This window comes from Esox lucius, chromosome 12, assembly GCF_011004845.1.
Source record: "Esox lucius isolate fEsoLuc1 chromosome 12, fEsoLuc1.pri, whole genome shotgun sequence".
NCBI classification, from domain to species: Eukaryota; Metazoa; Chordata; class Actinopteri; order Esociformes; family Esocidae; genus Esox; species Esox lucius.
In genome coordinates this window covers 36,088,855-36,116,770 of record NC_047580.1, presented here as the reverse complement: position 1 = coordinate 36,116,770, position 27,916 = coordinate 36,088,855, and the positions used below count along the sequence as shown (strand labels likewise).

At 44.5% G+C, this 27,916-nt stretch overlaps 1 protein-coding gene across 9 annotated transcripts in view; it reads left to right on the top strand.

The window, feature by feature from the left end:
- The window catches only part of LOC105028953 (gastrula zinc finger protein XlCGF57.1-like), a 29,733-nt gene extending 6,659 nt beyond the window's left edge, over positions 1–23,074 (top strand). For 2 of the 9 annotated variants that reach the window (XM_010902021.5, XM_034296006.1), the window contains exons 2-3: positions 896–1,213; positions 3,641–5,281. In XM_010902021.5, the coding sequence (XP_010900323.3) occupies positions 896–1,213; positions 3,641–5,019 (1,697 nt within the window). In that variant the 3' untranslated portion in view covers positions 5,020–5,281. Of the gene's footprint in view, positions 1–895; positions 1,214–3,640; positions 5,282–17,673; positions 17,939–20,706; positions 21,025–21,642 lie in introns of those variants that run through there. The other 7 variants (XM_020051357.3, XM_029124185.2, XM_010902012.4 and 4 more) reach the window with 7 other exon arrangements.
- The last annotated feature ends 4,842 nt before the right edge of the window (positions 23,075–27,916 follow it).

Genomic DNA, 27,916 nt, shown 5'->3' with positions numbered 1-27,916 from the left:
AGTTTACATTTTGTTCCTCTCTTTGCCGACGTTTAATCAATGCAGGCAAACTTTTAGCAAATTAATATTAATACTAAATCAGTTGTCCCTGTCTGCCAGTCCCCGTACCCCTGAACCAGCCCTACTCCCTGTCTGCCAGTCCCCGTACCCCTGAACCAGCCCTACTCCCTGTCTGCCAGTCCCCGTACCCCTGAACCAGCCCTACTCCCTGTCTGCCAGTCCCCGTACCCCTGAACCAGCCCTACTCCCTGTCTGTCCGTCCCCGTACCCCTGAACCAGCCCTACTCCCTGTCTGTCCGTCCCCGTACCCCTGAAACAGCCCTACTCCCTGTCTGTCCGTCCCCGTACCCCCTACCGGCCCCTGTGGTGGTCTTTATTATAGAAACAAACATCTGTGTGGTGAAAAGTTTTCTAGAACAATTGTGACATACAGTCCTCAAAAAATTGACACCTTGGGTAAAAATGAAACAACAGATTTTTTTTTCACAGGCTTTATCAGCTTGATCTTATGCTCAAAATATTACAATGAAATTTCATGCTCAAAATATTACAAGTGAAAAAAAAAAATCTGTTCAAAATGTAAAAATATAAATGTTAATTACTTGCACCCTTAGATAATGATATAACAAAACAATAACTGATGTTTGTTCCAGTTCCAGTTGTACTTGTTGAAGTTAACCAGTATTTGGGAATTCTTAAGTGGTCATCCATGTCACTGGGGTATAAATATAAGGTGACACAGGCTGAACTCCCTTAGTTATCCATCAACATGAAAGTCCACACAGAAAACACAAAGGTCACTCTATAGACATTCAATCTCTATAAAAAAAATCTTTATTTTTTCAGTGGGTCTTAAAGCTGTGCTTTATAGATTTTCTCCTTTGTGTTCCTCCAGACTCGCTGCAGTTCCCCATCTCTGAAGAGGAGGTTCCCCCTGAGCAGCAGGACTGGACCCCAAGTCTGGGACAGTTCTCTGTCTCTGAAGGAGAGGACCCACTTCACAAAGCCCAACTAACTGAATACCCTGCTCTCAGTCCGCTGAATGCATCTAAATTACAGATGTTTAGTGGGTTATTAAATAATCTTTTAACCACGTCTGCTGCTCAGGAGATTTCTGGCTCAGTTGAGAAAATGTTAGTGAAGTACCGGGAGGAGAACGACCGGCTTGGGAGAATGCTGCGACTCACACCAGAGATAAAATTATGTAGAATAGGTTTGTATTTAAATACACTAATTACGGTCCTATTTAATAAGCTATTTAGCTTTTTTGGTGATCAATATTGTAAGATTCATGATTTTAATGGATACATTTAGCCCTGACTTTTCTACCTCCCCAATTAAAAATACTTTAGGAATTAAGATACACGTTTGGATTGCGTTCTTGCAGAGCAAGAAACCAATTGTAGATGTACCTTTTGACGGGTGTGTAATTGTCAATGTAACACGTCATTGCCCAAGGTATTTGGACTCATTGAACAGCCTTGCCAGTCTTCTGGCAAGGCTTTCCACTAGATGTTGGAACATTGCAGGGATTTGCTTCTATTCAGCCCCAAGCACATTCGGGAGGTCAGGTACTGATAGTTGAGTGATTTGGCCTGGCTTGTCATTGCTTCCAGAGGCAGTTTGGAACCCAGTAGTGGATGTTGCTGCTGAAAACTGGAGTGTTTTTCGCACTTTAGCACTCAGTGGTCTGGGCCTGTGAGCTAGGTTTATATACATTTAAGGAAGAGGTAGTAAATCCACAAAAAACTGCATCTGTGTGTTTCCTGTCAGTCACAGACTTGAGGAGCTGAGACAGGATGCTTTGGACAGGCATCATAATCTGGGTGAACATGCAATACAAATGTGACCACGATGCCCAAGAAGTTTTGTAACTTAAATTATAAATTATTGATGCGTTTTCAGATACACTGGAATTGATGTGTTGTCAGACATACTGGACCTCTGCTTGCAATGTGTTCAAAAGTGAATACCTGAATGACAGCAGATGTACAGGTGCTGGTCATAAAATTTGAATATCATCAAAAAGTTTATTTATTTCAGTAATTCCATTCAAAAAGTGAAACTTTTATATTATATTAATTCATTACACACAGACTGATATATTTCAAAGGTTTATTTATTTTAATTGTGATGATTATAACTGACAACTAATGAAAATCCCAAATTCAGTATCTCAGAAAATGTGAATATTACTTAAGACCAATACAAAAAAACTGGCCAACTGGAAAGTATGAACATGAAAAGTATGAAGAGTATGTACAGCACTCAATACTTAGTTGGGGCTCCTTTTGCCTGAATTACTGCAGCAATGCGGCGTGGTATGGAGTTGATCAGTCTGTGGCACTGCTCAGGTGTTATGAGAGCCCAGGTTGCTCTGATAGTGGCCTTAAGCTCTTCTGCATTGTTGGGTCGGGCATATCGCATCTTCCTCTTCACAATACCCCATAGATTTTCTATAGGGTTAAGGTCAGGCGGGTTTGCTGGCCAATTAAGAACAGGGATACCATGGTCCTAAAACCAGGTACTGGTAGCTTTGGCTCTGTGTGCAGGTGCCAAGTCCTGTTGGAAAATGAAATCTGCATCTCCATAAAGTTGGTCAGCAGCAGGAAGCATGAAGTGCTCTAAAACTTCCTGGTAGATGGCTGCGTTGACCTTGGACCTCAGAAAACACAGTGGACCAACACCAGCAGATGACATGGCACCCCAAACCATCACTGACTGTGGAAACTTTACACTGGACTTCAAGCAACGTGGATTCTGTGCCTCTCCACTCTTCCTCCAGACTCTGGGACCTTGATTTCCAAAGGAAATGCAAAATTTACTTTCATCAGCCAACATAACTTTGGACCATTCAGCAGCAGTCCAGTCCTTTTTGTCTTTAGCCCAGGCGAGATGCTTCTGACGCTGTGTCTTGTTCAAGAGTGGCTTGACACAAGGAATGCGACAGCTGAAACCCATGTCTTGCATACGTCTGTGCGTGGTGGTTCTTGAAGCACTGACTCCAGCTGCAGTCCACTCTTTGTGAATCTCCCCCAGATTTTTTAATGGGTTTTGTTTCACAATCCTCTCCAGGGTGCAGTTATCCCTATTGCTTGTACACTTTTCTACCACATCTCTTCCTTCCCTTCGCCTCTCTATTAATGTGCTTGGACACAGAGCTCTGTGAACAGCCAGCCTCTTTAGCAATGACCTTTTGTGTCAATGGTCATCTTTTGGACAGCTGTCAAGTCAGCAGTCTTCCCCATGATTGTGTTGCCTACAGAACTAGACTGAGAGACCTTTAAAGGCCTTTGCAGTTGTTTTGGGTTAAATAGCTGATTAGAGTGTGGCACCAGGTGTCTTCAATATTGAACCTTTTCACAATATTCAAATTTTCTGAGATACTGAATATTTGGGGTTTTCATTAGTTGTCAGTTATAATCATCAAAATTAAAAGAAATAAACACGTGAAATATATCAGTCTGTGTGGAATGAATGTATACATTATACAAGTTTCACTTTTTTTATTGGAATTACTGAAATCAACTTTTTGATGATATTTTATGACGAGCACATGTACATATGCACTCAGACGTTCATACATATAGATTTATTTAGTCTTTAACACATTTCTCTACACTCTGCTCTTTCTCTTCAGACTCCCTGCAGTTCTCTCTTTCCGTTTCTGAAGAGATGTCCCCTGAGCCAAAGGACTGTAGCCCCACTCTGAGGAAGGAGAACCCAGAGCCCACACAGATTAAAGGGGAACAGGAGGAACTTCGAATCAGTAAGGGAGAAGAGCATGATCAAGTCGTGGAGCCTAATATCATAGAATTCATATTCTCTCCCTCTGTGAAAAGGGAATGTGACCCTGTGACCAACCTGAAGAACCTAAACCAGCTTAAACCGTTTCACACAGGAGAGAAATCATTTAGCTGTGGCAACTGTGGGAAAACCTTCAGTCAGAAGGAGACCCTAACAAAGCAGAAACTGACTCACACAGGAGAGAAATCATTTAGCTGTGGCAACTGTGGGAAAACCTTCAGTCAGAAGGAGACCCTAACAAAGCAGAAACTGACTGACACAGGAGAGAAATCACATAGTTCTGGTGACTGCGGGAAAAGCTTTTTGCAGAAGGGGTCCATGACACAGTATAAACTGACTCATAAAGGAGAAAAACCATTTAGCTGTGGTGACTGTGGGAAAAGCTTCAGTCTAAAGTGGACACTAACACAGCATGAACTCACACACACAGGAGAGAAACCATTTAGCTGTACTGACTGTGGCAAACGCTTCAGGCAGAGGGGGACCCTAACAAAGCATAAACTGACTCACACAGGAGAAAAACCATTTTGCTGTGGTGACTGTGGCAAAAGCTTTATGTACAGACATCACCTGAAGCAGCATGAACTAACACACACAGGAGAGAAACCATTTAGCTGTGCTGACTGTGGCAAACGCTTCAGGCAGAGGGGGACCCTAACAAAGCATAAACTGTCTCACACAGGAGAAAAACAATTTTGTCCTGGTGACTGTGGCAAAAGCTTTATGTACAGACATCACCTAAAGCAGCATGAACTAACACACACAGGAGAGAAACCATTTAGCTGTGCTGACTGTGGCAAACGCTTCAGGCAGAGGGGGACCCTAACAAAGCATAAACTGATTCACACAGGAGAAAAAACTTTTTTTTGTGGTGACTGTGGCAAAAGCTTTATGTACAGACATCACCTGAAGCAGCATGAACTAACACACACAGGAGAGAAACCATTTAGCTGTGCTGACTGTGGCAAACGCTTCAGGCAGAGGGGGACCCTAACAAAGCATAAACTGTCTCACACAGGAGAAAAAACATTTTGCTGTGGTGACTGTGGCAAAGGCTTTATGTACAGACATCACCTAAAGCAGCATGAACTAACACACACAGGAGAAAAACCATTTAGCTGTACTGACTGTGGCAAAAGCTTCAGGCAGAGGGGGACCCTAACAAAGCATAAACTGACTCACACAGGAGAAAAAAACATTTTGCTGTGGTGACTGTGGCAAAAGCTTTATGTACAGACATCACCTAAAGAAGCATAAACTGACTGACACAAGACAGAAACCGAGAAACCATTTTGCTGTGAGTGGGAGAAATCGTCTTGAAGTCATTTGAGTACCCTGAAGACTGAGTAGTGAGAAGTATCCAGAAGTCATTGTAGAAGTTATTCATAAAATCATGTTGTAATTTCACATTAAAATATACATACAGTGGGGAGAACAAGTATTTGATACACTGCCGATTTTGCAGGTTTTCCTACTTACAAAGCATGTAGAAGTCTGGCCCACTCCTCCATACAGACCTTTTCCAGATCCTTCAGGTTTCGGGGCTGTCGCTGGGCAAAACGGGCTTTCAGCTCCCTCCACTGATTTTTCTATTGGGTTCAGGTCTGGAGACTGGCTAGGCCACTCTAGGACCTTGAGATGCTTCTTACGGAGCCACTCCTTGCTCTGGCTGTGTGTTTCAGGTCGTTGTCATGCTGGATGACCCAGCCACGACCCATCTTCAATGCTCTTACTGAGGGAAGGAGGTTGTTGGCCAAGATCTCGCGATACATGGCCCCATCCATCCTCCCCTCAATACGGTGCAGTTGTCCGGTCCCCTTTGCAGAAAAGCGTCCCCAAATAATGTTTCCACCACCATGCTTCACAGTTGGGATGGTGTTCTTGGGGTTGTACTCATCCTTCTTCTTCCTCCAAACACGGCGAGTGGAGTTTAGACCAGTTCCTGCCTTGTAGTTCTGGGCTGATCCCTCACCTTCCTCATGATCATTGATGCCCCACGAGGGGAGATCTTGCATGGAGCCCCAGACCGAGGGAGATTGACCGTCATCTTGAACGTCTTCCGTTGTCTAATAATTGGTGGTTATGAAGGTCAGTGCTACAGGGAGTTAGTAATAACAGTAAGGAGTGATCATTAGCACAGGGCATCAGTGAGCTCCAGGTCAGTCTGTGGTGCTGCTTGGCAGCGTCAGTTTCACCAATACGTAGCCTATTGTCCTGTAGCCCATCCCAGCCTTGTGCAGGTCTACAATTTTATCCCTGATGTCCTTACATAGCTCTCTGGTCTTGGCCATTGTGGAGCGGTTGGAGTCTGTTTGATTGAGTGTATAGACAGGTGTCTTTTTTACAGGTAACGAGTTCAAACAGGTGCAGTTAATACAGGTAATGAGTGGAGAACAGGAGGGCTTCTTAAAGAAAAACTAACAGGTCTGTGAGAGCCGGAATTCTTACTGGTTGGTAGGTGATCAAATACTTATGTCATGCAATAAAATGCAAATTAATAATAACAAAATCATACAATGTGATTTTCTGGATTTTTGTTTTTGATTCCGTCTCACAGTTGAAGTGTACCTATGATAAAAATTAAATTAAATTACAGACCTCTACATGCTTTGTAAGGAGGAAAACCTGAAAAATCGGAAGTGTATCAAATACTTGTTCTCCCCACTGTATGTGTATGTAATATATTTATCATGTAATCACATGTAAATCAATTGGGTTTAAATTGGTAAAACATTTAAGCAGCTCACTTGGGACTCATATTACTATTTTTGATGAACAACAAGGTACGCAGTTTGGGTTTCTGTGTGTGTAAAGATCAACAGATGTGCTCTGTCTTTCTCTTTACTGTACTCTTGAGTGAGCAACTATATATATATATATATATATATGTGTGTGTGTGTGGATGACAGAAGGATCTGTGGCTTGTCTTTGAAGCACTTGGGAGGATGAGAATCTCCGCAAGATTAATTATTTCACTGAGCTCAGAAAACAGTGAGTCGTTGATTCCAAGGTTTCCTTGATCTCGGAAATCACAGAATCTTTGACCTCAAAGAAAATTCTGTAATGAATTGAATAAATTACTTTGACACAAAATGTTAAATAAGAACGCTTCCATGGCTCAGTTATTTTCATGAAGCTTCTAGAACTTGCGCCACCAATGTTCAATGAAAGTAGCTTGTAGGGCGGATCCCAGAGGGTTGTGATGGTGGAAGACTGGGGAAGGATCCGCCCTGGAATTAGCATAATGGGAAGGCCTTATATCATTGGATAACCGTACTGTTTAAAAATGTGTGTTTAAGGTCTGGAAGTCGGTTGTTCTGCAGACCAACACATGGGTGGTTGCTCTTCAGATCAGAACTGCTTTATGATGTCAATAAAGTATACTACTGAATTCAAAAACTCTTGAGTTGTAGGGAATATTTCAACACTAGAGGGTGCTCATGTATTGGCTTTATAGGGGGACTATCAGAAAGACTGATAGAACAGGACCATTAGCCAATTGAATATAATAGCCAAATTTGGCCCTGATATATTGGATGGTCATTGGTTTAATTGCACCTCCAGTTTGCTCTGTCACTGCTGCTCTGTTTCTCTGGGCCAAGACTGATACAACTGATAAAGGCCACTGAGGCAGAAGAACTGTTATAAACAGATTGTAATGTTACTTTCATGCTTTAAGAACTCCCTTATTATACATTATGGTTCATAAATGTTGTGTTCTGTATTGTGGTCAGTAGTTGTCATAATGTGTTTGTTATATATGCACATGTAATGTTCCACTGGAAGAACATCTCTCTGTCTCGAGCCTGGTGACTGTGTCAGGCACTAACTGGGAAATGTGGGACATCTAAAATCCCAAACTCTGTACCTGCTGGGTTTTTATTGATACTAATGATAGATCAATCAGTATTTCCATTGTAGAATACTGTTCATCGCTTTCATGAGGGTACATGCATTTGTGAATAAACCGTTATTCTGAAAATTAACTTTCAGTCTCTTTCTACATCAGCTGATGGAAGATGGTGTGGGAGGAGTCAATAGTAAGGAGTGATCATTACCACAATGTTAACGGCACGAATTGACCAGATAGTGTGCACATTGGGGAGTGATCATTACCACAATGTTAACGGCACGAATTGACCAGATAGTGTGCACATTAGGGAGTGATCATTACCGCATATTAATAACAGTGAGGAGGGATCATTAACACAGTGATAACAGTGAGGCATTATCATTACTTCATAGTGAAAACAGTAATGACTGATCATTACCACATAGTGATAGTCAAAGTCAAAATATTTGTATTTATCTAATGCCCAGAATAACACAACAAAATGCTTATGACATGACATCTATGCAGTAAGAATTAAGAGATATATAAAGCAATTTTACTGTGTAACGGGGACTATGAACAATATAGGTAGGAGTATTGAATATTATCAATATAAAATAAGTGAATATGCCTATGAATGGTACATTAAAATATTATAATATACTTTGAATGTACATGGAAAGACATCAGAGCATCTGGAATGTTCATGTGTAATCAGAATGATCATAGATCAGTGTTACTGGTTGAGGAGCCTCATGGCCTGAGGAGAAAACAGTTTGTGAGTCTGGAAGTGTGTGCCCTGATGCTCTGGTAGCACTTACCAGAAGGCAGCAGTGTGAAGAGACCATCGCCAGGGTGGCTGTTGTCTTTGAAGATGTTCTGCGCTGTCCTAAGGCAGGTAGATGCCTTGCACAGAGATGGCAACCCATGATGCGCTCCGCAGACTTCACCACCCTCTGGAGGGCCTTGTGATCAGCAGCGGAGTAGCTGCCGTACCAGGCAGTAATGCAGCCTGAGAGGATGCTCTCCATGGTGCACCTGTAGAAGTTGGTGAGAGGTTTTACAGACATGCTAAATTTATTGAGTCTCCTCAGGAAGTAAAGTTGCTTTTGGGCAGTTTTCTCTGCTGAGTTTGCTTGCCTGACCAGGTGAGGTCATCTTTGATGAACACACCAAGGAACTTGAAGTTGGAGACTCTAATTCAGCTCCATCAATATGTATGGGGGCATGACCCCCCCCCCCCCCCGCCTCTTCCTGTAGTCCACGATCATCTTCTTAGTCTTGCAGATGTTGAGAGAGATGTTGTCCTGACACCATGTAGCCAGGTTCTTTACCTCTTCTCTGTGAGCGGTCTCATCTACCTGGGGGGCTCCGGTGTTCAGGGTCAGTGCTGAGGAGGTGATGTTGCCCATTCTCACCACCTGGGGCCTGCCCGTCAGGATGTCCAGGATCCAGTTGCAGAGGGAGGTGTTAAGTCCAAGGGTCCTGAACTTGGGAAGGAGCTTAGCAAGCACAATAGCGCTGTAGTCCACGAATAGCATCCACACGTATGTGTTGCCTTTTTCCAGGTGGGAGAGGGCGGTGTGTGTCGTCAGGGCGATGGCATCGTCCGTAGATTTATGAAGGTCAGTGCTACAGGGAGTTAGTAATAACAGTAAGGAGTGATCATTAGCACAGGGCATCAGTGAGCTCCAGGTCAGTCTGTGGTGCTGCTTGGCAGCGTCGGGTGCACCAATACGTAGCGTCCCAGAGGTTCTCAGTTGGGTTCAGGTCTAAGGGCCAGTGAGGGCCAGTCAATGGCTTAAGTGCCATCGTCATCCAGGAACTGCCTATACACTCTGGCCACATGAGGCAGATGCTATTTTCACAATAGCAGGGACCCAAAGCACATCACCGAGTATATTCTGTGCTCTGTGGAAATAAAGGACAAGGTTGTTGACGATGTGGCAGTTGTCTAAGCAGTTTAAATGGGGGGAGGAGTGGGACATGAGCATGAGCTCTGCTCTCTTTGGTTAGAACTAGCTGCCTGATTGGTGAATGTGGTGGAGGGGGAGAAGGGGAGTGTGGTAGAGGGGGAGAGGGGGAGTGTGGTAGAGGGGAGAGGGGGAGTGTGGTAGAGGGGAGAGTGGGAGTGTGATAGAGGGAGGCTGGGAGTTGTTTGGGACAAGAACAGCTTCTGGAAGCATTGGGTGATTTTAGTTAGAGGGTCAGGAGAGGGGGGTGTGGATACTCTGCCTATGAGTACTGTCCTTCATGCTTATCTTTAATGGTTGGCTCTTTGTTGTAACTTAATAAAGTGATGGTTCTCCAATTTTTGTCGTTGTCAGGCTTTGGATTCAATAAAATCAGGCCTTGTTTCATAGTGGAAACGATTTCTCTGTTTTTCAGGCATTCTAGAAACATTAGAATAGTCTGGAGGGCGGGTTGTCTCGGGGGAGTTCAGCTTTAATGGCTGGCTCTTGGTTTTCCCAGTCGAAGTGGGTGAGAACCTGTTTAACTTGTCGGTGATGGAGACGCTGGTGGCTGTGGGGGTAGGGGTCTTTGGCTGGTAGTCTGTGATGGCTTGGATGCCCTGACACATGCGTTGGGGTTCGGAGATGTTGAAGTGCTCCTCAATCTGCCGTTTATGCTGATTTTTAGCCATCTGGATGCCCCTTTTCAGGCTGGTTCTGAATGAACTGTAGCCGCATTGCTGGATCTGAATGCAGCATGTTCCTTCAGCAGCTGAACGCAGCGTCATGTTCCTTCAGCAGCTGAACGCAGCGTCATGTTCCTTCAGCAGCTGAACGCAGCGTCATGTTCCTTCAGCAGCTGAACGCAGCGTCATGTTCCTTCAGCAGCTGAACGCAGCGTCATGTTCCTTCAGCAGCTGAACGCAGCGTCATGTTCCTTCAGCAGCTGAACGCAGCGTCATGTTCCTTCAGCAGCTGAACGCAGCGTCATGTTCCTTCAGCAGCTGAACGCAGCGTCATGTTCCTTCAGCAGCTGAACGCAGCGTCATGTTCCTTCAGCAGCTGAACGCAGCGTCATGTTCCTTCAGCAGCTGAACGCAGCACCATGTTCCTTCAGCAGCTGAACGCAGCGTCATGTTCCTTCAGCAGCTGAACGCAGCACCATGTTCCTTCAGCAGCTGAACGCAGCGTCATGTTCCTTTAGCAGCTGAACGCAGCGTTATGTTCCTTTAGCAGCTGAACGCAGCGTCATGTTCCTTCAGCAGCTGAACGCAGCACCATGTTCCTTCAGCATCTGAACGCAGCGTCATGTTCCTTTAGCAGCTGAACGCAGCGTCATGTTCCTTCAGCAGCTGAACGCAGCACCATGTTCCTTCAGCATCTGAACGCAGCGTCATGTTCCTTTAGCATCTGAACGCAGCGTCATGTTCCTTTAGCATCTGAACGCAGCGTCATGTTCCTTTAGCAGCTGAACGCAGCGTCATGTTCCTTTAGCAGTTGTCTGACCTCTCTGTTCATCCACGGCTTCTGGTTGGGGAATGTCTTTATTAGTTTATGAGTGGTGACATTGTTGATGCAGTTGTTGATGTAATCCAGAACGGAGGAAGCATATCTTTCAATGTCCATATGGGAGTCAAGGGTGGATTGAGTGGCAAACAAACTCCAGTCTGTGTGTTGAATCTGACCCCTCTGGCCCCACTTTGACTGTCCTCATTGATATATGATGGGCTTTCATAAATCCTGTCTGTGTTTCATTAATAATTTTGTTAGGCCTTGTTTAAGTCATTTAGAATATATGAACACAATAAATTAATAATCTATATTTAATAATGTGATGGGTCTCCAATCTTCTGTTGATAAACTGTCTATGTCAGGCTTTGGATTCAATAAAATCAGGCCTTGTGGAAACGATTTCTCTGTTTTTCAGGCATTCTAGAAACATTAGAAGAATCAGTTCTTTCAATATTTCCCAAAATAATTTCCCCAAAAAACTCTAAGGATAATCCATCAGGAACCCAATGATTTACCTTTTTACATCGATGTCCTGATGTCCATGAGCTTCGTCGATGAACTTTATTGTTAATGGAGACTCACAATAAACGTAAAACTCTGCATCAATTTAAGGCATATAGCGATGCATGTTTTGTTAATATGATTTTTCAGGATCTTTACAGATCTCCTGGCAGACCGGGGTGGTGGTCCCTCTTTTTAAGAAGGGGGACCGGAGGGTGTGTTCCAACTATAGGGGGATCACACTTCTCAGCCTCCCCGGGAAAGTCTATGCCAGGGTTCTGGAGAGGAGAATACGGCCGATAGTAGAACCTCGGATTCAGGAGGAACAGTGTGGTTTTCGTCCAGGCCGTGGAACACTGGACCAGCTCTATACCCTCTACAGGGTGTTGGAGGGTTCATGGGAGTTTGCCCAACCAATCCACATGTGTTTTGTGGATTTGGAGAAGGCATTCGACTGTGTCCCTCGCGGCATCTTGTGGAGGGTGCTTGGGGAATATGGGGTCCTGGGTCCTTTGCTAAGGGCTGTCAGGTCCCTGTACAACCGAAGCAGGAGCTTGGTCCGCATTGCCTGCAGTAAGTCAGACTTGTTCCCAGTGCATGTTGGACTCCGGCAGGGCTGCCCTTTGTCACCGGTTCTGTTCGTAATTTTTATGGACAGAATTTCTAGGCGCAGCCAGGGGCCGGAGGGTGTCAGGTTTGGGGACCACACAATTTCGTCTCTGCTCTTTGCAGATGATGTTGTCGTGTTGGCCCCTTCTAAACAGGACCTTCAGCATGCACTGGGACAGTTTGCAGCCGAGTGTGAAGCGGTGGGGATGAAAATCAGTACCTCCAAATCCGAGGCCATGGTCCTCAGTCGGAAAAGGGTGGCTTGCCCACTTCAGGTTGGTGGAGAGTGCCTGCCTCAAGTGGAGGAGTTTAAGTATCAAGGGGTCTTGTTCACGAGTGAGGGAAGGATGGAACGGGAGATTGACAGACGGATCGGTGCAGCTTCTGCAGTAATGCAGTCGATGTATCGGTCTGTCGTGGTGAAGAAAGAGCTGAGCCGCAAGGCGAAGCTCTCGATTTACCAGTCACTCTACGTTCCTACTCTCACCTATGGTCATGAGCTTTGGGTCATGACCGAAAGGACAAGATCCCGGATACAGGCGGCCGAAATGAGCTTTCTCCGCAGGGTGGCCGGGCGATCCCTTAGAGATAGGGTGAGAAGCTTGGTCACCCGGGAGGAGCTCAGAGTAGAGCCGCTGCTCCTCCACATCGAGAGGGGTCAGCTGAGGTGGCTTGGGCATCTTTTTCGGAACGCCTCCTGTCCCACCGGGAGGAGACCCCGGGGAAGACCTAGGACACGCTGGAAGGACTATGTCTCCCGGCTGGCCTGGGAACGCCTCGGTGTTCCCCCAGTAGAGCTAGAGGAAGTGTCTGGGGAGAGGGAAGTCTGGGCATCCCTGCTTAGACTGCTGCCCCCGCGACCCGGCCCCGGATAAGCGGAAGAAGATGGTATGGTATGGTATAGGATCTTTACAAATGTTGTTATTAATTAATTAATTAATTAAGTGCAGACAGGAATTTTCTTTTATAGTTTATTTATCCAATTCAAAAAATAGCTGGAGTTACGGAGTTATGTATATTGTTGCTTAATTTTATTATAATTTTTTGTCTGGCTTATATATTCTTCTTACTGTAACTCTCACTACGTAGTTGTTGAGTGCGTTTCACAAGAATTTCATTGTGCGAATGATGCTGTGTTGTTTGGTGCATTTGACAAATACACCTTGAAACTGAAACTTGAAACTGAAACTAAATAATTATGTTCCAACTCTAAATGATGATGCCCCGGCTCTAAATAATGATACTCCAGCTTTAAATAATGATGTTCCAGCTCTAAATAATGATGCCCCTGCTCTAAATAATGATGCTCCAGCTCTAAATAATGATACTCCAGCTCTAAATAATGATGCTCCAGCTCTAAATAATGATACTCCAGCTCTAAATAATGATGCTCCAGCTCTAAATAATGATACTCCAGCTCTAAATAATGATGCTCCAGCTCTAAATAAAGCTCTGCCCTTGATGTCCAAAATATTAGAGAAAGTTGTAGTAAAGCAGTGGTGAAACACAATCTTATTTTTGAGAAATTCCAGTCAGGCTAGGATATGCCTACCTCCTGGGGAGTGTTCTTCACTTGGCTGGATGTTGTGAAAGTGTTTTTCTTTACCATGGAAAGGATCCTATGATCATCCACCACTGTTGTCTTCCATGGACGTCCAGGCCTTTATGTGTTGCCGAGCTCACCAGTGTGTTATTTTATTCTCAGAATGTACCAAACTGTTGATTTGGCCACTCCTAATGTTCCTGCTGATGGATTTTTTTTTTACAGTGTAAGGATGGCCTGTTTCACTTGCACTGAGAGCTCCTTTGACCGCATGATGTGGGTTCACAGCAACAGCTTCCAAATGTGGATGCCAGATCTGGACTCATCTCCAACCTTTGACCTGTTTAATTTATGAAAAATAACGAAGGAATAGCCCACACCTGTCCATGAAACAGCTTTTGAGTCAACAATTACTTTTGGTCCCTTGAAAAAGAGGACAGATTAAGCTACATATTAGCTACATATTAAAGAGCTGTAATTCCTAAACCCTTCCTCCAATTTGGATTTGAATACCCTCAATTTAAGGCTGAGAGACTGCACTTTTGGCCCATATTAAGCCCATGATTTAACTGTAACTTGAAATTACCACTCCTAATTTCTCTTAAATCAGCATCTGTATGGCAGCCATTCCATTCCAGTGTCTGTTAAATTCCTACACAGGCACACCTCATTTCACTAGATGAGGTACTGACTAGGTGATTACCTGAACCAAATCTAATTTAACAAGGAAAAGTATAGAAACCACTGCCGTGGTCATCACTACCCTCTTACAATAGTACCAGCTGGATGGCAAAAACAGTGCAAGTAGTACCTCAAAGGTAATTTTTATTTAAAAATAACTATTCAGCAAGACAAAAGAGTTGAAAATAAAAGCTTGAAGGGTTAAATTCTGGCTTTATTGACAGAGGGATACAGTGAGCATCTGTCCATTGACCGAGATGACGTCAACTCATTCAAATGTCACTCAACAACCGTAGGATGACATCAAGTGACCTACAAAAAGAATGGCAAACAGAAGCTAGGGTGAAGGATGGTTCGAAACAGGCTCCTAGGGGCAGGGCTGAAGTCATCAATGAGAAGCAAAGAAGAGCCAGGCTGAAGTTTGAAAAAGACGATAAGGATTGGACTGTAGAATGGACAAAGGTCATCATCTCTGATGAGTCAAATTTACAGCTTTGCCCAACACCTGGTTGTCTAATGGTTAGACCGAGACCTGGAGAGGCCTACAAGCCACAGTGTGAGGTGAAGGACGCATGAATCAAGCCAAGAGCAAGGTTATCCTGGAAGAACACCTGCTTCCTTCTGTTCTGACAATGTTCCCCCACTCTGAGAATTGGGTTTTCCAGCAGAACAATGCTCCATGCCACACAGCCGGGTCAATCAAGGTGTGGATGGAGGACCACCAGATCAAGACCCTGTCATGGCCAGCCCAATCTCCAGACCTGAACCCCATTGAAAACCTCTGGAATTTGATCAAGAGGAACATGGATGGTCACAAGCCATCAAACAAATCTGAGCTACTTGAATTTTTGTGCCAGGTGTGGCATAAAGTCACCCAACAGCAATGTGACAGACTGGTGGAGAGCATGCCAAGACGCATGAAAGCTGTGATACGAAATCTGGGTGATTCCACCAAATATTCATTTCTGAACTCTTCCTAAGTTAAGACATTAGTATTTAGTTGTTGAAAAATGAATATGAATTAGTTTTCTTTGCATTATTTCAAGTCTGAAAACAATGCATCTTTTTTAGGGTATTTTGACCAGTTGTTATTTTCTACAAATAAATACTCTAAATGATAATATTTTTATTTGGAATTTGGGAGCAATGTTGTCAGTAGTTTATAGAATAAAGCAAAACTGTTCATTTTACTCAAACATGTACCTATGAATAGTAAAACCAGAGAAACTGATTATTTTGCAGTGGTCTCTTAATTTTTTCCAGAGCTGTATTTTGGTAAATAGACAAAATAACAAAACTTGTCAGCGTTCAATTATTTCCGGACCTAACTGCATGCTTTGAGGTCTGGAATGAAATATCTCCATTTAACTATCACATTAATGCAAATTCATTACTTAAAAATCATACAATGTGATTTTCTGGATTTTTGTTTTAGTTTCCGTCACTCACTGTTGAAGAGCACCTATCATAGAAATGACAGACTTCTACATGTTTTGTAAGTGGGAAAACCCGCAAAATCGGCAGTGTATCAAATACTTGTTCTCCCCACTGTATGTTGCAAACAATATAAATAGTATATATATATATATATATATATATAATTGATATATATATGGCTTAAGAGGTGGGGATGAGTTATAAAATATATATTATAACTCATCCGTTTAAAATATATTAAGTCTTATAATTAGGGGGCGTGGCATATTGAGTGACAGGTGTGTGTCATTCGTGTTACTCCTAGCCGTTTCTCTCCTTTCTGCTAGTCCAGTCACTAACAAATAACGCCATAATTCAAGTTACATCCAAATAAACGACTCGTAACCATACAGTCTATGCTCATAACTGAACTTAGTGAAGATCTAATATCCAATCTGCAAGTCTCAAACTATTTTTTTATCGTCTCGACAAAATCTAGAGTTGCAAAATTGCCACATTTATATATTTCAAAAACGCTGAAGTATTTTAAGCATTTAAGTTTTGTTGTATAGTTTCAGGTTAACTTGTTTATAAAGTCTAAGCTGGTAACGTTATGGTGACTGGATACCAACCGACGGCTAGAAACCACTTGCAACCCGGTAGCATTCATTCTAGCTTCTTAGCGTTTGCTAACTTGGTAATGTCGCGCTAGGTGGGCCTTGTTTCAGCAACCAGGCACCTCAGCGGCACCCACCCCCACCTCTTAAGCCATTTTTCTGAGTTAGACCGAATGACGCGCTGCCAAGATGGCCAAGGCCATCTCCGCCAAAAATGAGCTTCAAAACGGGTCTTCAGACGTCACGGTTACTACGTCCATTTTTTTTTGGTCAGTTTGCAGAATTCAACTTTTGTTCTTTGGTAGCAGAAAGTATAGATCACTTATTTTATGGATGTACATGATACACAGATCCTCCTTTTGGAAAGATCTGCAACTCTTATTAAATGGACATTTTGGTTCGAATTTAGATCAATCAATCAACTGTATTTATAAAGCCATTTTTACACCGGGGACGCCATCAGGACCAACAGCCTTGCGGGCTTTCACTCTGCTCAGTGCAGATGATACTTCTGTGGTGGATAGTCTACATGGATAAAAATATAAACATTTAGAAAACATGGATAAAATGGATTCAAATATAAACTGCTTAAACTTTCATTAAGTTTACTAAATACTTTAATAAAGAAACTGATAAAACTCACAGGTGCAAAATGAAGGTATAACATCAGCAGTTTACAAAACATGCAGCCGGAAACTCCAAAGATTGTTGAAGGACAGTGGCTAGGAAAAACTCCCTAAGAGGGGCCGAAATTAGATTGGAACCAGGCTCTGAAGGGTGACCAGTCCTCTTCCATCGGTGCCAGGTGAACATTTTAAGAGTTCAAGTTGTAATAATTTGTAAATGCATTTGGGTTGTGTCCAGAGTCTATAAAACCTAATCCAGGTCAGAAGCATGTTGGACAAGGACAGGGACAATCGGGTGGAGGGGTGGGTGGCATCAGACTGGCAGCTGGAATGTTCAGGTATCGTCTGGCTTTTCTTTTTGGTGATTTTTCATTATACATTTTCATTATTTTTATTTGGCTTTATGTATGACATGCATATTGTGTTTATATCTTGTATATGGTTTATGTTAAATGGAAGCATTAAAAAATATCCAACGAAGCTTCGGACGTCATTAGTCACGTTTTGTTGTCACAGGCACGCACGATCTTGGGCACAGTTATGTCGAATCAACAACAAAAAGGATTGTCGAATCTGTATCTGGTGGAAAACTGAACGGTGCGTCTGAGCTTCCGTTTCAATCGATCGACCCATCACTAGCCACATATAACTAGCTCTTTGTTCAATCTGTTTCTGTGTTAGCTCTCAGTCGACCACAATGTCAGAACTAGTGTCGTTTCGTATGTTTTTGAATGAGGTCTTGACAGCGGCTGCTTTTGAGATTTTCGGGGCAGTGGAGAAAATGTTAGTGGAATGCATGAAAGAAAATATTCCGCGAAGTTACATGAAACAACATGAACTCGGTGAGTGCTGAAGACATCTTTACACTTAAAAAAAACAATGGATTAATATAATTAATCCCTAGTATACTTTATTAATATTCACTACCGGCCAAAAGTTTGGGGTCAGCTAGAAATTAGATTCAACTATGTCAACAAGTACAGTACAACGAAATACAGTTAGCATCGAACCAGAAGTGCAAATAGAAACAGCCTTTGATTTCAATTTATTTACTCCAGCCCTCAAACCTTGGTGATTTTGGTTTCCATTGACCGTTGTTATGTCATTTTGTTCTCCACGAATTACACAATGAACAGTTAAGATTTTAATTTTAATTCGTCGAGACCCGATGTTTGATTTAACTGTTCCAAGTGAGATGTATAGATATGCAATGAAGGCAAATGCAGTACAAATGGCAATTCCAAATGTGCAATGAATCAAATAGAGGAGGGCAGAATATTTACAAGTGATACAATTACATACAATGTATGTTACAAGTGGGCTGAATAGATGTGCAGTGAAGGCAAATGCCAGTACGAATGGCAATACTAAATGTGCAGTTAAGGCAAATTGAAGGTGCAAGGTAGCACGTGCAACTGAAAGTACAGCAATGAGGTTACATACACCAACTGAAAACGTCCTTATCAGACTTATCAGCACTTTATCAGCAATGTCAGAGTCCAGTAGTACACAGAGAGTAGTGCAACAATGTCCCTGAGAGGCAGTACTGAGAGGCGGGGGAGGGGGTGTATGGTTATTGTTGGGTCACAGAGTTCAGCAGGGTTACAGTAGATTGAAAGAAACTGTTCCTGAGCCTGCTGATGCGAGAACGGAGAGACGTGTACTGTCTGCCTGATGGTAGGAGGTCAAACAGTTTGTGGCCTGGATGTGAAGGGTCTCTGATGATACTGCACGCCCTGCACAGACACCGCTTGTGCTGGAGGTCTGCGATGGCTGGAAGCTGGGCATCAGTGATGTGCTGGAGGTCTGCGATGGCTGGAAGCTGGGCACCAGTGATGCACTGGAGGTCTGCGATGGCTGGAAGCTGGGCACCAGTGATGCACTGGAGGTCTGCGATGGCTGGAAGCTGGTCACCAGTGATGTGCTGGATGGTTTTCACCACCCATTGCAGGGCCTTCCAGTCGGCCATGCAGCATCTGCCAAACCACACTGTAGCAAAGTTAGTCAGAATGCTCTTGTTTGTGGAGCGGTAGAAGTTCACAAGGATCTGGGTGAACAGATGGACCTTCTCCAGCCTCCTCAGAAAGTAGAGGCGCCACTGTGCCTTTTTGACCGGGGTTGATGTGTTGAGGTCCTCGGAGATGTGAACACCCAGGAATTTGAAACTGGGCACACTTCATCTCAGTGCCATAAATGAGAACTGGGGCTTGACCATTCTACCTCTTTCATATAAACATAATAGACCTTTTCTTAATAGATTGGGTGCTGAATCTACAAGGTGTATATGTTCAGCTGACTAGGTAGATAAGTGTTTCCCAATCCTGGTCCTGGGAACCCCAAGGGTTGCATGTTTTAGTTTTTGCCCTACCACTTACTAATTTTGTTCTGATTAATCAAAATGTGCAATTATTTTGGTGAATTATGCACGCCGTGTCTGTGATAGTATGGGAGTGCATTGTTTGAGTCAACTGTCGAAGAGACCGCACAAAAATAGTGTACATGGGAGGAAGAAGCCCATGCTGAGGCTTTTTGACTGGAACAGAAGGTCAGAGGTGGAGTTATTGGGCACCAATGTCAAACACCATGTTTTGCATAAACAAAACACAGAATTACCTCCTACCAACCGTGAAGCATTGAGGCGGTGGCATTATGGTTATGTGCCCACCTCTGGGCCTGTCCATCAGGAAGTCAACCATGAATTCCATGTTGCGCCTGAGAATTCTAGAGAATGTGAGGCCATCTGTCAAAAAGCTGAACCTAACATAGATCTTGGAATAGGGCAATGAAAGAAAACTCACACGCAAAGATACAAAAGAATGTCTCAAAAAGAAGAAATGGAGGATTATGGAATGGCCCTGTCTAAGATCTCAAGCATATCGCAATTATCTGGGGGTATGTGAATTGGTCAAGAAAGCCTAGTCCACAGGATAAAGAATAAATCCTATACTAACACAGATGTCCAGGTAGCAGTCACCTCGCTTTGATCAAATAGCAGTGAAAGCTGAAATTCACTTTAACTTTGCAGCCTGTTCTACAGCCATGCTAAGCTCATGCATGACCAATACGGTAATATGCAAACTAGGGATCCAGAAAAAAAATTCATTAATTTGTTTCTTTCAAAAAAGATACATTTTACGTATCAGTAGGAGAACGTTATGTAGTTTGGGTGGGATACTTTTTGTTCTTTTGCTGTTGATAGATTTCTTGTCCAACTCACAAAAAAAAACATCTGTGTGGTTATAAAGTGGATTCACAACTGGACAAATTGACATCCCTGAAGTTTAATTGACTTGGTGTTATGCTGTTATGGTTCCGTGTTCCCTTATTTATTTTTTTGCTGTATATTCTGATTTATGATTTTACTTGTTAAAGTTCACAAGAGTCTTTGGGAACTCTTAGGTAGTCATCCATGACATTTTGTCTCACTGGGGTATAAATATGAGGTGACACAGGCTGAACTCCCTTAGTTATCCATCAACATGAAGGTCCAGAAATCACACAGAAAACACAAAGGTCACTGCATAGACATTCAATCTCTATAAATCATGTCTTCATTTTCAGTGGGTCTTAAAGCTGTGCTTTATAGATTTTCTCCTTTGTGTTCCTCCAGACTCGCTGCAGTTCCCCATCTCTGAAGAGGAGGTTCCCCCTGAGCAGCAGGACTGGACCCCAAGTCTGGGACAGTTCTCTGTCTCTGAAGGAGACGACCCACTTCACAAAGCCCAACTAACTGAATACCCTGCTCTCAGTCCGCTGAATGCATCTAAATTACAGATGTTTAGTAGGTTTTTAGATCATCTTTTAACCACGTCTGCTGCTCAGGAGATTTCTGGCTCAGTTGAGAAAATGTTAGTGAAGTACCGGGAGGAGAACGACCGGCTTGGGAGAATGCTGCGACTCACACCGGAGATAAAATTATGTAGAATAGGTTTGTATTTAAATACACTAATTACGGTCCTATTTAATAAGCTATTTAGCTTTTTTGGTGATCAATATTGTAAGATTCATGATTTTAATGGATACATTTAGCCCTGACTTTTCTACCTCCCCAATTAAAAATACTTTAGGAATTAAGATACACGTTTGGATTGCGTTCTTGCAGAGCAAGAAACCAATTGTAGATGTACCTTTTGACGGGTGTGTAATGGTCAATGTAACACGTCATTGCCCAAGGTATTTGGACTCATTGAACAGCCTTGCCAGTCTTCTGGCAAGGCTTTCCACTAGATGTTGGAACATTGCAGGGATTTGCTTCTATTCAGCCCCAAGCACATTCGGGAGGTGAGGTACTGATAGTTGAGTGATTTGGCCTGGCTTGGCATTGCTTCCAGAGGCAGTTTGGAACCCAGTAGTGGATGTTGCTGCTGAAAACTGGAGTGTTTTACGCACTTTAGCACTCAGTGGTCTGGGCCTGTGAGCTAGGTTTATATACATTCAAAAGCGAATACCTGAATGACAGCAGATGTACATCTGCACTCAGATGTTCATACATATAGTTTTATTTGGTCTTTAACACATTTCTCTACACTCTGCTCTTCCTCTTCAGACTCCCTGCAGTTCTCTCTTTCCGTTTCTGAAGAGGATGTTTCCCCTGAGCTGCAGGACTGTAGCCCCACTCTGAGGAAGGAGAACCCAGAGACCACACAGATTAAAGAGGAACAGGAGGAACACCGAATCAGTAAAGGAGAAGAGCATGATCAAGGCGTGGAGCCTAATATCATAGAATTCATATTCCCTCCCTCTGTGAAAAGGGAATGTGACCCTGTGACCAACCTGAAGAACCTAAACCAGCTTAAACCGTTTCACACAGGAGATAAATCATTTGGCTGTGGTGACTGTGAGAAAAGCTTCAGTCAGAAGGGGATCCTAACAAAGTATAAACCGACTCACACAGAAGAGAAATCACATAGTTCTGGTGATTGCGGGAAAAGCTTTTGTAATAAGGGAACCGTGAAACAGTATAAACTGACTCATAAAAGAGAAAAACCATTTAGCTGTGATGACTGTGGGAAAAGCTTCAGTCTAAAGTGGACACTAACACAACATAAAATGACTCACACAGGAGAGAAACCATTTATCTGTGCTGACTGTGGCAAACAATTCAGACAAAGGGGGACCCTAACAAAGCATAAACTGACTCACACGGGAGAAAAACCATTTTGCTGTGGTGACTGTGGTAAAAGCTTTATGTACAGACATCACCTAAAGCAGCATGAACAAACACACACAGGAGAGAAACCATTTTGCTGTGGTGACTGTGGCAAAAGCTTCATGTACAAACATCATCTAAAGAAGCATAAACTGACTCACACAGGTGAGAAATAGAAAAACCATTTTGTGAATGGGAGAAATTGTTTTGAACTCATTTGAGGAGTACCCTGAAGACTGAGTGCTGAGGAGTACCCTGAAATCAACACTAGAGGGTGCTCATGTATTGGCTCTATAGAGGGACTATCAGAAAGACTGATAGAACAGGACCATTAGCCAATTGAATATAATAGCCACATTTGGCCCTGATATATTGGTGGAACTGGATGGTCATTGGTTTAATTATGCACCTCCAGTTTGCTCTGTCACTGCTGCTCTGTTTCTCTGGGCCAAGACTGATACAACTGATAAAGGCCACTGAGGCAGAAGAACTGTTATAAACAGATTGTAATGTTGCTTTCATGCTTTAGGAACTCGCATATTGTACCTCTGTACATGTTATGGTTTATAAATGTTATGTTCTGTATTGTGGTCAACATATACAGAAGAACATCTCTCTGTCTCGAGCCTGGTGACTGTGTCAGGCACTAACTGGGAAATGTGGGACATCTAAAATCCCAAACTCTGTACCTGATGGGTTTTTATTGATACTAATGATAGATCAATCAGTATTTCCATTGTAGAATACTGTTCATCGCTGTCATGAGGGTACATGCATTTGTGAATAAACCGTTATTCTGAAAATTAACTTTCAGTCTCTTTCTACATCAACTGATGGAAGATGGTGTGGGAGGAGTCAATAGTAAGGAGCGATCATTACCACAATGTTAACGGCACGAATTGACCAGATAGTGTGCACATTAGGGAGTGATCATTACCGCATATTAATAACAGTGAGGAGGGATCATTTACACAGTGATAACAGTCAGGAGTGATTGTTACCACATACAGTTGTGCAAAAAAAATTCTTAGGGGATTCGCATTAACCTGTAGGTCATAACAGAATGGCACAATCATAAAACAAAACATGGCATCAAGTAAAAAATAAACTGACCCCTGTTCAAAAGTCTGCATACCCTTAGTTCTTAATACAGGTGCTGGTCAGAAAATTTTAATTATCATCAAAAAGTTGATTTATTTCAGTAATTCCATTCAAAAAGTGAAACTTGTATAATGTATACATTCATTCCACACAGACTGATATATTTCAAGTGTTTATTTCTTTTATTTTTGATGATTATAACTGACAACTAATGAAAACCCCAAATTCAGTATCTCAGAAAATCTGAGTATTGTGAAAAGGTTCAATATTGAAGACACCTGGTGCCACACTCTAATCAGCTAATTAACTCAAAACACCTGCAAAGGCCTTTAAAGGTCTCTCAGTCTAGTTCTGTAGGCTACAAAATCATGAGGAAGACTGCTGACTTGACAGCTGTCCAAAAGAAGACCATTGACACCTTGCACAAGGAGGGCAAGACACAAAAGGTAATAGCTAAAGAGGCTGGCTGTTCACAGAGCTCTGTGTCCAAGCACATTAATAGAGTGGCGAAGGGAAGGAAGAGATGTGGTAGAAAAGTGTAAAAACAATAGGGATAACCGCAACCTGGAGAGGATTCCATCCATCTTCTACCGCTTATCCGGGGCCGGGTCGCGGGGGCAGCAGTCTAAGCAGGGATGCCCAGACTTCCCTCTCCCCAGACACTTCCTCTAGCTCTTCCGGGGGGACACCGAGGCGTTCCCAGGCCAGCCGGGAGACATAGTCCCTCCAGCGTGTCCTAGGTCTTCCCCGGGGTCTCCTCCCGGTGGGATGGGACCGGAACACCTTCCCAGGAAGGCGTTCCGGAGGCATCCGAAAAAGATGCCCAAGCCACCTCAGCTGACCCCTCTCGATGTGGAGGAGCAACGGCTCTACTCTGAGCTCCTCCCGGGTGACCGAGCTTCTCACCCTATCTCTAAGGGATCGCCCAGCCACCCTGCGGAGAAAACTCATTTCGGCCGCCTGTATCCGGGATCTTGTCCTTTCGGTCATGACCCAAAGCTCATGACCATAGGTGAGAGTAGGAACGTAGATTGACTGGTAAATCGAGAGCTTCGCCTTGCGGCTCAGCTCTTTCTTCACCACGACAGACCGATACATCGACTGCATTACTGCAGAAGCTGCACCGATCCGTCTGTCAATCTCCCGTTCCATCCTTCCCTCACTCGTGAACAAGACCCCTAGATACTTAAACTCCTCCACTTGAGGCAGGCACTCTCCACCAACCTGAAGTGGGCAAGCCACCCTTTTCCGACTGAGGACCATGGCCTCGGATTTGGAGGTACTGATTTTCATCCCCACCGCTTCACACTCGGCTGCAAACCGTCCCAGTGCATGCTGAAGGTCCTGGTTAGAAGGGGCCAACACGACAACATCATCTGCAAAGAGCAGAGACGAAATCGTGTGGTCCCCAAACCTGACACCCTCCGGCCCCTGGCTGCGCCTAGAAATTCTGTCCATAAAAATTACAAACAGAACCGGTGACAAAGGGCAGCCCTGCCGGAGTCCAACATGCACTGGGAACAAGTCTGACTTACTGCCGGCAATGCGGACCAAGCTCCTGCTTCGGTTGTATAGGGACCTGACAGCCCTTAGCAAAGGACCCAGGACCCCATATTCCCCAAGCACCCTCCACAAGATGCCACGAGGGACACAGTCGAATGCCTTCTCCAAATCCACAAAACACATGTGGATTGGTTGGGCAAACTCCCATGAACCCTCCAACACCCCGTAGAGGGTATAGAGCTGGTCCAGTGTTCCACGGCCCGGACGAAAACCACACTGTTCCTCCTGAATCCGAGGTTCTACTATCGGCCGTATTCTTCTCTCCAGAACCCTGGCATAGACTTTCCCGGGGAGGCTGAGAAGTGTGATCCCCCTACAGTTGGAACACACCCTCCGGTCCCCCTTCTTAAAAAGAGGGACCACCACCCGGTCTGCCATCCCAGAGGCACTGTCCCCGACCGCCACGCAATGTTGCACAGGCGTGTCAACCAAGACAGCCCTACAACATCCAGAGACTTGAGGTACTCAGGGCGGATCTCATCCACCCCCGATGCCTTACCACTGAGGAGTTTCTTGACTACCTCAGTGACTTCAGCCCGGGTGATGGACGAGTCCACCTCTGAGCCCTCAGCCTCTGCTTCCTCAATGGAAGATGTGATGGCGGGATTGAGGAGATCCTTGAAGTACTCCTTCCACCGCCCGACGACTGTAAACAGCGTAGGTAGGGCACTGTTCCCTCTCATGAGGCGCCGGACGGTTTGCCAGAATCTCTTCGAGGCCAGCCAATAGTCCTTCTCCATGGCCTCACCGAACTCCTCCCAGGCCCGAGTTTTTGCCTCCACAACCACCCGGGCTGCAGTCGGCTTGGCCTGCCGGTACCCGTCAACTGCCTCAGGAGTCCCACAAGCCAACCAGGCCTGATAGGACTCCTTCTTCAGCTTGACGGCATCCCTTACTTCCGGTGTCCACCACCGGGTTCGGGGATTGCCGCCTCGACAGGCACCGGAGACCATACGGCCACAGCTCCGAGCGGCCGCTTCGACAATGGAGGTGGAGAACATGGTCCACTTGGACTCAATATCTCCAGCCTCCCTCGGGATCCAGTCGAAGCTCTGCCGGAGGTGGGAGTTAAAGATCTCTCTGACAGGAGACTCGGCCAGACGTTCCCAGCAGACCCTTACAGTACGCTTGGGTCTGCCGAGTCTGTCCAGCTTCCTCCCCCGCCATCGGATCCAACTCACCACCAGGTGGTGATCAGATGAAACGACAACAAAGTCGATCATCGACCTACGGCCTAGGGTGTCCTGGTGCCACGTGCACTGATGGACACCCTTATGCTTGAACATGGTGTTCGTTATGGACAAACTGCGACTAGCACAGAAGTCCAATAACTGAACACCGCTTGGGTTCAGATCAGGGGGGCCGTTCCTCCCAATCACGCCCCTCCAGGTGTCACGTGGGTGTTGAAGTCAACTCGTGGGTGTTGAAGTCACTCCAAGAAGGTCGGGTACTCTGCACTGCCGTTCGGCCCGTAGGCACAAACAACAGTGAAACGACCCTCTCGTTCACCGGGGTAAACTCCAACACATGGCGGCAAAGCTGGGGGGCTATAAAGCAAACACACATCAGCCCGCCGCCTCTCACCATGGGCAACTCCAGAGTGGTGAAGACTCCATCCTCTCTCAAGGAGTGTTGTTCCAGAGCCCAAGCCATGCGTAGAGGTGATCCCGACTATCTCTAGTTGGAACCTCTCACGCACAATGTCAGGCTCCTTCCCCGCCAACGAGGTGACGTTCCACGTCCCTAGAACTAGTTTCCGTGTCCAGAGATCGGGTTGTCGAGGCCCCCGCCTTCAACTGCCGCCCAATCCTCTACGCACCGACCCCTTATGGTCCCTCCTGCAGGTGGTGAGCCCACAGGAAGGCGGCCCCACGTCGCTCCTTCGGGCTGAGCCCAGCCAGACCCCGTGGGGAAAGGCCCGGCCACCAGGCGCTCGCATACAAGCCCCAACCCCGGACCTGGCTCCAGGGTGGGGCCCCGGCTGCGCCATACCGGGCGACATCACAGTCCTCAAAATGGTTTCCATCATTAAAGGGTTTTTGAACCGCTCTTAGTCTGACCCGTCGCCCAGGACATGTTTGCCTTGGGAGACCCTACCAGGGGCATATAGCCCCAGACAACATAGCTCCTAGGGTCACTCGGGTACTCAAACCCCTCCACCACGTTAAGGTGGCAGTTCATGGAGGAGATAAAATAAATGTATTTAGCTAAATCAATGCCAAAATGTCAGTTTTTGCCAGGGTATGCAAACTTATGAGCACAACTGTATAGATGTGCAATGAAGGCAAATGCAGTACAAATGACAATATTAAATGTGCAATTAAGGCAAATAGAGGAGGGCAGAACATGTAAGTATTAAGTATAGTGTATGGTATTCTAAATGGCATTCTAGATATCCAAATAAGGCAAATTGAAGAAGAAAGGTAGCATCTGCAACCGGGATGCAGAGATAGCAGCAATGAGGCCCCCGAGGTAGACTTGAGTATGAAACAACTGTAAAAATGACACGTACCTGTAGCAACAGAAAACAACTATTATCAGACTTTTGCAAGGCAGTGTCAGAGTCCAGTAGTACAAAGAAAACCCTCCCCACATACACACACAACCCTCAACAGGACAATATCTTGCAACTAACATATTTTCTTGAGTAAATTATTAATGCTCCATCGACTATATGTATGTTCTGTCCACTGTTCTTATTTGTTTTTACTTTCCTTATTGTTTTTGTATTAATTGTTGCACCAATGGCCAGAACAAATTCCTTGTTTGTTGTGAAACTTACTTGGCAATAAAACTCTGATTCTGATTCTAGTGGGACCTGTGCACACAGCCCAGCACCGTGCAGCTCGATTGGCATTCAACAGAGAACACCAGAATTGACAGGTCCGCCATTGGTGCCCCGTTCTCTTCACAGATGAGAGCAGGTTCACACTGAGCACATGCGACAAACATGAGAGTCTGGAGATGCTGTGATGAAAGTTGTGCTGCCTGCCACATCATCCAGCAT